Source organism: Accipiter gentilis, chromosome 4 (assembly GCF_929443795.1).
Source record: "Accipiter gentilis chromosome 4, bAccGen1.1, whole genome shotgun sequence".
NCBI lineage: Eukaryota > Metazoa > Chordata > Aves > Accipitriformes > Accipitridae > Astur > Astur gentilis.
The window spans coordinates 37,883,672-37,896,095 of record NC_064883.1 but is presented as its reverse complement, the minus strand read 5'-3'; the positions used below and the strand labels follow the sequence as shown (position 1 = coordinate 37,896,095).

General features: G+C 45.7%; 1 protein-coding gene across 4 annotated transcripts in view; it reads left to right on the top strand.

Annotated features, from left to right (window-relative positions):
* DNAJB6 (DnaJ heat shock protein family (Hsp40) member B6) overlaps positions 1–12,424 on the top strand; it is an 81,763-nt gene that overhangs the window by 49,730 nt on the left and 19,609 nt on the right. For 2 of the 4 annotated variants that reach the window (XM_049798265.1, XM_049798268.1), the window contains exons 9-10: positions 6,913–6,939; positions 8,177–8,383. In XM_049798265.1, coding sequence (XP_049654222.1) covers positions 6,913–6,939; positions 8,177–8,383 — 234 coding nt within the window. The remainder of the gene's footprint in view (positions 1–6,912; positions 6,940–8,176; positions 8,384–12,424) is intronic. The other 2 variants (XM_049798267.1, XM_049798269.1) reach the window with 1 other exon arrangement.

Genomic DNA, 12,424 nt, shown 5'->3' with positions numbered 1-12,424 from the left:
AGCCCTGCCCTTTACTGGATACTGGACGTGCTGCAGCCATGGCTCCCCCAGGACAGAAATAGCACTGCGAGAGTCACTCCGCCAGTCTCTGTCCTTTTTCCCAAATCCCACCCCTGTTGTTTTTCCATCACTTCCCAGGACTTCGCCACCACCTCCCTGCTGTCTCCTGCCACTTGTGGGTTTTTTTCCCCCTCGTTGCAGGAAATGCCCGGCTCCCACGGCAGAGGAAAAAACAGTGCTAGTCCTGGCCTGGGAAAGCCCGGCCCAAATCCCCCAAGTTACGAACTTAATCCAAGGTTTTGAGTTGGAGCAGGGAGACATAATGTGTGTCTGAGCGCGGTGATGTTGGCGACGGGCGAGCTGTGCGGTCGGAGCCAGCGCAGGGTGAGACGGGGCAGGATGAGGTGGGACGTTGCAGCAGGTTTCTGCGGAGGGTGCAGACCGAGAGCCGGTGACGTCTTTAGTTTCTGTCGCTCAGCACTCCGGGCACCACTTCGACTAAATATTTCCTAGCATTTTGCAGGAGGGATGTCTCAGACGCCAGTTTGCTGCACCAGAGGACGCCCTGAATGTCCTCGTGCTCTCGCTAGCACTGAGGAATGTGCAGTCGCTCTGGAAGAAAAATGATTGCCAATAATTGGTGAAAGCCACTGATGTGTGTTAGATGACTCAAAATGTCGTCCTTCATCCTGTGCTGCAGCTGATAAACTTCAGTGTTGACATAAACTCCCTTTATGGTTTACAAAAGCTCTGCCTGTGGAAGCAACGGTGCAGATGGGGCAGCTGCTCCGGCATTCCCGAGATAGTTTCTGAGTGATTTCAGGCTCTTTTGGCTTTCAAGACTACTTGCATTTTTTTTTATCAGTAGATTTTAAAATGGCTGCTTTTTTCTCATAAGCGTCACATCAAATAGCAAGAGAGAGTTTTTTAGAGGCCGTCACTGTCAGACAGTGACATTTTCCAAAGAGGACTTGATGCAAATTTTAGTTTCTGTCGAGTCTGACAAACCCGAGAGAGCACAGGCTGAAAGTGGTTTTTATAACTCCTGCTGTTAAGAGTTGCTGTATTAGTGTTTCCTGGCATTTAGAAACAAGTTTAAGAACAATTCATCAGAAGAATTTGCTCATCATAGCCTCTAGTAATGGTGAGGGAGTATTTTCTTGGCTGAGTGTGTTGCCTACAGTTTCAGGAGGGGAGGGTGTGTGTGTGTGCGCGCACATGCAATTTTGGAAAATACCCTGGGCTTGGTGTTTTACAATGAGCATCCGTCACTCCCAACAGAAATTAAAGGAAACTATGATGATTTGGCAACTTTCTGAAAACAACTTTCAAGTTTGGTCCCCCAAATTATACCACCTCTAGGTTTTAGTAGAGTTACTCGGTCTCCTGATGTTTCTCTGTACTATAATACATTAGATATGGAGCTTTCAAGAGAAGAAACAAAAGAACCAGTTAATCTCCAGGAATTTTTCAGCCCAGGGTAATCCAGGCCTGTAGACAGGTCATTTCCATTAAGTAAGTTCTCAGCTCCAACGGGCTCCTCTAAAGTGTGAGACTTCCCAGCAAATGTTGGACTTGAGTCTCAGAAGAACCCTGGTATCTTCTGCTAAGGAAAATATTAATACCAGAGCTGCTTTAACAGCAGAGAAGTTTATCAGTACAAAACACTTACCAACAGATTACAAAGATTGTAGTGCTATCGACTTCAAATAAGTGTATTTAAATGTTTGGGGGTTTTGGGGGGGTTTTGTTTTTTTTTTTTTCTTCTTCTTTGGGTTGCGCCTTCAGTCACAGCTCAGCTCTCTCTGGCAGCAGCGGATGTAGTTGAATCATCAGAAACCCCAGTGCCCTCCGTAGGCGCAGGGTAAATTCCAAGCCCTTGTAATAGGAGGGGGAAAAAGTCAAGCAAAACTTTTTTTCTTTTGCACACTTGTTTTGTTGTCAGTCAGCATCGGTAGCAGCTCAGACTAACATCAGACTTCCAGTTGAGTCTTCTCTAGAAGCAGCGTTACGCTGTCCTGCTCTGAGCTTCAGAAAATACACCGTCTCTTAAAGTATTAGAAAGACATTTTGCTGGCCATCATTCAAGGAAGATTTGAACGAAGTAAGCTTCCTGCAAGCCATCCTTGCACAACCAGCTCGCTGGAGCTTTAGCTCGGAGCCAGCTTGTGTCCTTAGGTAACGCCAGGTATCCCTCACCAGCTGCATCTTCTGATGCCGGTTACAGGAAGGGCCGTGAGGTGTTCGCGGCCTCAGGGAAGTCTTCCTTTGGACTAAGCAAACCGGTGTGCCTACTTTTTGTCTCTTAATACAGGGGGAAATCCTGATTATAGTTTTTTTTTTTCTTGGTTAGGTGTGTAAGAAAATAGCATGCAAGCAGTAGGGCTGTCATGTGGGAGACACAAACGCTCCGCTTCCTCTTGCGCGGGAGGTGACATGGTAAATGTAAATCAGTGGTTCGATATCCTCAGGATGTTTACCCTGGTTTGTTTGGCATGTTTCTGTTAATTACTACCTTGCCATTAATTACTGCTGGCTCCTGGTAGGATTTCAGTTCAACTCCAGGACGTATGCTTAAATGTAATGCAAAATAATAATCCTAGCCCCTGCAGGGCTGCTGTTCTGTGAAATGCTCCATGACTTAACCTGTCCCACCTCACCTGGAATATCCCCGGCCTTAGTGGTTTTATTCCTGTGTGTTATCTCCATTTTCCATGGACCCCTTGGGGTAGCTGGCAGCTTCCCCGAAGTGCCCACCTAGTCCAAGAATTGTACTCGCCGTTTGCCTTAGACATATAAAATCGATGTATTACCGAATAAATACAAGTTGGCAGTGACTTTCCCGATAACGTTGCCCCTCACGATAGGCAATATTGCCCTCTACTGGTTAATTACAGGTTAAAAGATCCATATTTTCCCCTTTCATACAGCAGCACTTTGCTATGAGAGAGAATTTTTCAGCCCTTCTCGCTTGGAGCAGAACGCAGGTTTTGGTCCTAATGCAACTTTTTAGGATGCTACAGCTCGTGTTTGATTTCTTTTTCCCCAGAAGCTGCTTTTCATTTGGGAGAACCTGGTGCACCAGAAAACCAAGATTTAATTATTGTTTCTAAATGTTAGTAGTAATGCTGAATCCCTCATTTTCAGAATTAACCCCTGGAAATGTAACTTCTCCAGACTGGTTTTGCAAGTGAAATAACTGCAAGGTTTTTAATTATTATTTGCATTAGTAGAATAAGACCTTTTGCTTAACACTAATTGGGATGCTGCTTCCAGCAGCCCCCAATAATTGCTCCCTTCCCTGCCCCAGCTGGGGCAGCTGCATCATGAGCTGGATCCTGGCACTGAGCTGGGTTAAAAATAAGCTTGCAAAAAGAGTGTTATTTTTAACCCGGGTCAGTCCCCTGCTTGGGTTCACGGCGCGGCTGCCCAGGCTCTTGTGTGGGTGTGCTGGCTTGGAGGCAGGGGAGGTGGCACGGAGGAGCCGTGGGGGGAACCAAGGGCTGTTTAAAGCCGGAGCACCCCTGAAAGTTGCTTCTCAAGTGGATATTCCAGCTCTGAACTCAGCTATGGACTCCCTCTCCGTACAACTAGTGTTCCTAAAAGCCTTTTCCAGGACAAACATCACCGCTGACAAAGCTCCAGCCCTGTTGAAATGCTTTTTGGTGGTGATGCCCTGTGTGGCTGACCTTTCCCAGAGTAAATTCTTTTCAAGTCTCATATTTGCAATTGGTACAGCTAGCTTTATTCAGAGTCTGGCTCAAATGTTTCAAATACGCTTAAAAATGTAGAACAAGAGAAAATAGTTGATGCAAATGACACTTCAGTTTTGCTTTGCAAGTTGTATTAAAGATAGGTAATCAAAGATTTGGAGGCTCATACCGTGCACAGTGCCGTAGATAATTCAATATTTGAATCACGGCTGATGTGATTTTACAGCATTTAACTAATCTGTGGTGTCATCCTGCTTTCGTGCACCTCAGAAAGGGGAAAAATTTTGGACCATTTTGGGGGGGTCTTTTTGTTGAAGTAAAACTTGTCTTTATTTCAGGGGGAGATGGAAAACTGAATTACTCTGGGTGATTGAGATGGATTTAATCTTTTCAGTACTTAAAGGGGACATATAAGGAAGGTGGAGACAGACTTTTAGTAGGTCCTGTAATGATAGGAGAAGGGGTAGTGGTTTTAAACTAAAAGAAGGTAGATTCAGACTAGATACAAGGAAGAAACTTTTTATGCAGAGGTTGGTGAAACACTGGAACAGGTTCCCCAGAGAGGTGGTAGATGCCCCGTCCCTGGAAACATTCATGGTCAGGCTGGATGGGGCTCCGAGCAAACTGATCTAGTGGAAGGTGTCCCTGCTCATTGCAGGGGGGGGGTTGGAACTAGATGATCTTTAAGGTCCTTTCCAACCCAAACCATTCTATGTTTCTATGATTTAGCTGCAAAATGTGCTGCTGTGTAGTGGTGGGGAGCAGCTCTGCATCCCCCCAGGGCTTTGCCATAGGGCGAAGGACAGATGGGGACAGGCGCTGGCAGCCCAGAGATAGGAAACACAAATTATTCTGGAGGAAAACTGGGTAATTTTGTAGTCTAATCAAAGTAAATACAGTATTTGACTTCAGTTGCCACTGTATTATGTTTTGTGGCATGCAGATGCAGCCCCTCTGGTGTGCTGATGCTTTCACCCCAAATAGAAAAGTAATGCTGATGGCAGCTGAAGAGGGAGTTTTCTTGCAGTATAACACAGGTTAGCTCAGCTTAGCAAAAAATGCTAATTACAAATCCTTGATGACAGCAATTTAGGGAGCTTATGAGGAAAGGCTGAAGACAAACTTCCAAAGGGATGTTGGTTCCCCGAGTCCAATACTGAGGAGTTGTGCTCTAGGTTTTAGCATAGCTTGCCACCTCTTTGGGGCCAAGCGGTGTGTTTGAACAAATTTGCAAACAGCCCCTTCACCATTTCTATCTCAGTGGATGGTCCCTAAGTGTTTCATTCCGATTCCCACCCTCAGCCACGTGCCCTTTCCTTGTGCTTCAGCTGTAGCTGTGTTGCACAGCTAAAACCCAAGCAGGAGAAGCCCGGTCCTGCATCTCAGACTGGTGCTGGGAGAGCACCCAGCACAGCCAGGGCTCTTCTCTGTTCGCTGGGCTGGTGCAGCACCCTCAGCCGATGCGATGGTGCGGTGCAAGGTCCAGCTTTGGGGGTTAGTTTTGGATTGTTTTTGAAGGAAAGAGAAATCTGCGTTACAGGAATTATCTGTTTGTGGTGGTGTGTTTTTTTTTTCTTGGTGTATCATCTTTCATGGAGCAATTGAACTGTGAACCCTGCTGGAGGAGGGGACAGTCCTTGCTCTGGGCCATTTGCAGAAGAGCTGCAGGTGGAGAACACCGCAGGCAAAGCCTTGGAGAAGGCGTATTGTGACTTTTCGTAGATGAAAAGTGGCATAGTTATAAGGACTTGTCCCAAAACACACAGGAGGTGCGTACAGGCAGGTACCATTGTTTTCCAGAGTCTGTGCTCATACTGTCAGGACTTGAAGGCTAAAACCTGCTCTGGAGAGCAGCTCTCACGGGATTTGATAAAGCAGGACAAGCTCTCCTGCCTCGTCTCTAGATTGCAGTTGATTTAATGGAAAAGTCTGGAGTACGGAATGTCCTTTGCATTTTTATGTTTTAAGTTGGACTCGAGCAGCGAGTGCTTGCAGGAAGATCTTTCTGCGACTTTGTTAGGTGCTCAGTGTTGTGGGGCCGGTGGCACAGCTCAGCTCCCAGAGCGAGGGAGCTCTGCAGGAGCGTTCCCAGCAAACGGCAGAACTAGGACGCGTCAGGGTGCAAGAGGGCCAGCACGCAACGGTGCCGCGGGTACGGCACCAGGGAGGGGCAAGGTTATTTTGAATTCTTCCAGTGTTAAACCGTGCCTTTCACACCAGCGGAATGGGAGTAAAGGTGGCGAGATTGATCTCTAGTGTAGGTTGGAGTTAGTTGATGGGGTGCGTGTAAAGCATCTGGTTTAATATTTAACTGCGTTAAGTGTTAGTGTGTCTGATCGGGGTGTCTCTGCGATGCACACACGCACACAGAGCTTCGAGAACAGCCTCATCACATTTCTCGTTCCTGCATCTGCTTAGCAATATGAATTTTAAACATGCATCAAAGCAAGACTTTGCACATCAAAAAGAAAGCCATGCAGTTTGTGTTTCCATGGGAGGGGAGAGATCTATTTCTGGTGCACTATAATTTGTTAGGAAGTGAACACTCTTGACTGGTTTGTGTATGTGCAACTGGTGTACATGGGTTTCCTATGCTCTTTTTTTTAACTCCTGGAATTTTATAGGCTTCATCTTCATAGACCTGGTATCATCAGATGGATACATGCTTCAGTGCTGTTTGTATAGTGTGTAAAATCCCATGGCCTCTTATGGGAAATGCTGGCAATTCTGCATCTGGTGTTTTCTGAGCTTTTCCTTGCCCACCCGCCTCTCGTAGCTGAAGCACTGTGCCCCATGAGAGGGGAAAAAAGCCATCCCGCCAGCCCTCTCCTACTGCAAGGAGAACCACACACGCAGAGTTTTATGTTGGTGGGATGCAGACAGGCAGCGTCTAAATGCGGAAATCCTTGGTGTTATCATCACTCGTGTTTTTGTCTTGTTTGCTTGTGCCTTTGGAAGTGCAGGAGACTCCAGGGTAAAAAAGCACGAGTGCTGGGAGGGGGGGTGGGGAATGAGCATTTAATCACCCAGGGAAGAGGGTCCTCTGCAAAATATTCATGCACATCAGGTGCTTAAACGTGTGGCGGGGTGATGTGAGGCACGTCTTGGAGTCCTCTTCTCCTGTGAGGCCTCGGGTGCCGCATTGCACTGTGAAATGACTTTTTAAACATACCTTGCCTCCTTTTTCTCATGCCCTCAGAAGCATCTCCCTATGTACGATTACAAGGTAAAGACAATGCAACCTGTTTTGTTTGAAAGTGTCTGTGGTTTGGTGCACACAACGAAGTGGGTATTACTGCTCTTGTTCCTTACTGCATACGTGGTGCTTTTTCCATCTTCAAAGCATTTTCCAGCTATGAAGTAAGAGCACACGCATTAGCTGAGAGCGCACACTCCTCCCTAAGCAGCTGATGCCGGGCACATCCCAGGAAAAACTTCCAGAATGTGACACACCACTTTTGATGCAAATAAAATGACGCCATATTTCATCAGATCTATTAAAAGTACTTAAGTAATTGAATTAATGAAACTTTAAAAAGCCTTTGAGAGGTGGTACACACCTTTCTTCTCACTCTTTTTTTTTTTCCTTATTATTTTCTCTGTTGAATGTCTTTGGCTTTTTTATTTATCTTACTGTTTCCTTTTCGATGTGTGGTTTTGCTGGTTTTTTTTGTTTTTTTTGTGTTACGGTAGTTTTCGCAACTTTACAGCATTGGTACTGTTACAGTTTCTGCAGCAAAGGAAAGTGTCATCTGCAAAACAGCATGAGTGTGACTGGAGTACCTCATCTTTCATACTAATTTTTGCAAACATTGGGTTTTTATTTCCATTGCGTTCATTCGCCTTTGCTGCGCGTGCCTGCCTTGCCCCCTGCACTGTGCTTACCTTTTACATCTTCAACCCAATTTCCCATCTTCATGTGATCCTTCACACTTCTTTACCATCCTACCAGCTGTGGATGTCCAATGTCCCGACCCTCTGAACCCACGTTAGCTTTGTTTTTCTCCCACCGTCCCTGTAGCCCGTGTGGGTGTTTCTCCCTCCTTTCCCTATAGTTTTCCCTTGAGCAGGGCCGACCCTTCCTAGGCAGACAGTCCGGGTGAGGTGGGATGAGACGACGTGCTCTGCACAGGACAGAAGCATCGTCCAGGGCCATGTGCTCAGCCCTGCCTTTTGGGAAAAAGGAAACAGTGGCCCCAGAGCTGTCATATCTAGCTGACTTTTTTCGGGTGGCTTCAGTGTGGTGAGAGGCCATTGAAGGAGCTTTCTGCTCCAGACACTCCCTGATCTGGCAGATAGGCAGGACTATCTGTGAGCTAACCACAGCCAAGGCAGTAGTTGTGTGACACCCAATTTCCAGCCCAGTTTTGAGATTTTTTTTTTTTCTTTTTTTTTTTTTTCTTCAGGCTAAACTTAAGCATTCTGGGTGCAGCTCACTTTTCTTGCACTCTTTGCTTTTTCAGGTGAGGCAGATGAAGAAGCCTTTGCCGAGGAGTGCAGACGGAGAGGACAACACGCCCTGCCTTGCCAGCCGACCAACCCTCGCCTGCTGAAGTCTCACAAACCTGCCAGTTCCCCCAAATATGCCTATCATTACAATAGTGATGAGGTGGAAGAACAAGATAGAAGCCGGGTTACAAGCAGCTTGGAGACCCCTTTTTATTTATCAGGTGCGCACAAGCATGTTGATGAGAAATGCGCAGAAAAGGATCCATCAGCTAGTCAAAAGCCAAAACCAAAAAGCCGAGCAAGAGGTTGTTGCTGTGTGTTGACTTAATGTTAGCTCCCCAGTAGATAATGATCGGCAGCTTGTGTGCCTTCATCCTGCATTAGCTCTGCTCTTCAATTTAGTCTAGGTTCACAAACGCTCTGGGATATTCAAGGATCCAGGGCAAATATTGTTATGCTGCTGCTGAAGCGCCTATGCTCTTTGCTCTTAAAAGTGCAGGCCTTTTAGACGTTAACTAATCACAATACTTTGCACATTCATTTACTTAAATTGTGCGTGGCTTCCTTGTCGAAGGAGAAGTTCAGCAACTTGATATTATTTCTGGAAGCTGCAATTTTAGGCACCTAAATCCTAATACAGAAGGTTGAGACCATTCAGGCGAACGCGGAAGCGTGGCAATTGTCCTGGTTATTTTTGGAAGTAATTAGTCCTTTGATATATTTCCTGTCTGTAATGTTTCAGCAATATAGTCCAGAGGCTATCCTGGACAACAAAGCCCTCGTAACTACTTGATTTAATTTGAACCTGTGGTCAAAGATCATCCAGGACTGCCAGGACAGGTTCTTCTGAAACATGAAGATGCCCAAACCAAGGGCCCTTCTCAGTAGTGCTGAATTAGTTGAAGTGCTAGGCAGTGTGAGCGTATGAGGCTCCTCAGAGTTAACACAGAGCATGAAAAGCACGCACTGTAGCCCAAAACATGTGCTCACGTACTCTCGGTGCTGTATCAACTGCTGCATTTATGAGCCTTCAAGTCTAATGCTGTCTTCTGTATGGAAGACCTAACAATAACACGTGGGATGACAGCTTGAAAAAATAGAAATATTTAGATAAATGTCTTCCTGATCAGTTGCTGGAAGTTTTGTTTCTTTAGGGATGGCTAAGTTGAATCTTTTAAACTTTTTTTAAAGAAAATTTCTCTACAAAAGCCTGAATGTAACCTCTGGGCTGATGTCCTGAAATCTCCCACACAAGGGTTACAGGTTTTGTCTCCTGTAGCTGGCAAAACAAAACCTTGGCTCCGCATTTGGAGACTTGAGGTTCTCTGCAACCATAACAATACTGTGTAATGGTTTCCAAAGAGCATCTGAGTTTGATGTGCACCTTGCAATTTTTGGAGCAATTTTTAAGATTGCTTAGGACTTTTTGCCATGAGTCGATTTACGCTCCAAGATGCACAAGCTTGCAATTAAAATGAATTTCCAGAAGTATTTGTGCAGTCACAAAATCCTCTCTTCTACCAGTAGATTGAGAGTTGCCATAAAAGATTCAGGGTAAAAGCTTGATTGCAGTAAGACTAAGATTTTGCTGTCGCTTTAAATATTTTGCCTCCTGTTCCTCTGATGGACAGGGCTGCTGAAGGACTGGTCGAGTCAGTCGTAAAAACCTACGTGAGTGTCTTAATCCCTCCCTGGGAAGTTTGTGCACGAGCCCTGGCCAGTATTGCCGTTCATGGGTGTTCACCTCTGCCGACCGCCTTGCCCAGCAAGCAGGCTTCACCGGCGCAGCTCTGTAATTATACAGACCACTTACTTGCTCCCGCTTGGCTTCTCCTCGATCACTGCAACAGCTGCCGTGCTTACTCGGGCCAGCGTTGGGAAAGAATAGCCTCTTTTTCTGCCTTGGTCCAAAGCCCGCTCGATTCAGTGGAAAATAGTTAAGTTCAACGGCCTCCAGCCAGGCACTGTTCCACCTCGAATCAGATGGTTTTGCCACCGCTGGCGCGCGGCCCTTGGCAGCGAGGCTGTTTTAGATGTTGTCCCAGTTCGAGCACCTCAAGCAAATCCTCAGTCGTTAATGATTCACTTGCGGTGAAATGGTTTTCTTTTCCCAGCTCTAAGGGTGGGAATGTTTGAGTTTTAATTTGTAAGTCTGTAGCAAATTTAAATGAAGGAAAAAGGGGATAGGTTTCACCTTGACTACGTGGTGGGGAATCCCTCTGGAAGTGGCCATCTCGCTCTCTGGCACCCAAGGAGAAAGGCTGGCCAACTTGCTCAGACTGGCAACCGATACCCAGAGGTGAGATGAATCCTCTCCTTAGTCAGGATTTCCAGTCACTACAGCGGGTATTTAATAAAAAAATTAGAGTTTAATTTGATTCGCCATCTAACATTGGCACTTTGCGTTTTAGTAGAAATTGCTCTGGGTTTCATACTGTTCCTGGTTTCATAATAGCCTTTTAGAATAAAACTTCACCTCTTGTGCTCTGAAGTCGTTGCATATCTCAAACAGTCCTCTAGCTCCAGACAAGTAATTTTTTAATAAGAATTCAGATACTGTAAGTAATGTGCTCCCTGATTGTATGATGTATGGCTGACTGGTGGTATCCAAGCTGTGTCAAAGCGGTCTTAATGCTAGCAGAGACCTAGGGGTTGCAGCCATTAATGGTAGGGGTAGTGGTAACTACCCCTAAAACCCTACTTCTCTGGATTTGAGAGTTTTGACCTTTATCTAGCAAGAATGGTTGAAATGTTTAATTGTTAAAATAATGAAAAATACATGATATGAAAGATCATTATTTGGAAGATAATATTGCAAGGTTTGCTCTTCCTTTTGAATGAAATAGCTTGCATTAACCTAAAATTTACAACACTAATAATTCATTTTTGCTGCATGTTCATCTGCTGGCATCCCTGAAGAGGAAGCCACTTTAAACAAAGTAGCTTAACTAATCTTGATCCTTTCCTGGCATGGATTCCTCTGCTGGAAAGTTGAGCTTATTTGTACTTTATTTCGTCTTTAATGCAGTCTCCGTTCTTTTCACTGACGTACGGTTTCCTGAATTACACTTTACTAACTAGTAAAATCAATATGCTTGGTTATCCAAACTAATTATTTTATAATTCCCTCACATACTTGTATTTGGGCATGTAATGGAAAGAGAAAGGAAAGCAAAGCCGCTGTTTTCTGTGGAAATCTAATATGCGAGGAATGCTGGAGGTGCGGAGGTGGGAGGGAGTTCACTCTCCCTTTGCTCCACATTCCTGGCTGTAACTGCGTGCGAGTGGGACGGGGTAAGAGCCATAGTCTTCTGCAGACAGAGGGTGGGAAGACTGGCTGGTGGATTTGGAAGTGGGCTGGTTGCTCCCTGGCTTAGCCAGAGCTGCCTTCACGCATGGTTTTTTTGGCTGCTAGTACAAGAGCATCCCGTTGCCCATCCCGTTGCCCGTTTGCTTCCCATAGAAGGTGGCTGGGTTGCACGTGGAAGGGCTTCCAAGGCTGCAGAGCCTTGCAAGCTTTTGCTGGCCATGTGGGAGTAAAAACTTGGACTCTATTCGGTAATAGTAATACCTTAATGAATAGCAGGCAAGCGGGTTGTATCTGGCTTGGTATGTTCTTGTAGCAATTCTAGGCAGAATTGGTGATGAAAATGGTACGGTGAGCAAGCATGAAGGAAGGCCCCAGTAAGTTGCTAAAGCTTTTCAGTCCCCTAAAACATCAAAGTTGGAATTACATCACTGGGCTGGCCAGTGAAACTGGAGAACTCGCCCCTTGGATTTAACAGTACAGGTAATTAAATAGTGGAGTGGCATACCTAGACAGGGTGGGATGTTTTGTCACCTCAGGTCTTTACGTAAAGGCAGGTTCTCTCTCCGCGATGCTCTGTGGCATGGGCAGGTGCCGTGGATGCGATGAGAGAATTAGCAGGTCAAACTGTGGTGTGCGTTGGGCAGTGGCTCGGGCTGAAAGGAGAGAGAATGTGAAAGTGTAGTGTAAAGCTGTAATTGTAAATTGAGTCACACGCCTGAAATTACACTGAAGCTGTGATCTGGGGTGAATTTTTGTAATGGCATATGCAAGTGTGGTCAGTCTAAAATAACAGATGGTGGCTGCAACTCCCAAGTAAGCTAGCTACCTTTGAAATGGCAATTTATTGTTTTGACTAGAGAGATATTTCTAAGAGCAGAAAATTAGAAAGCGCACAACTGAACCCAAGGTGCATGCGACCTGCTGCCCTGTTAAAACTCTGTGTGCCTGTCGG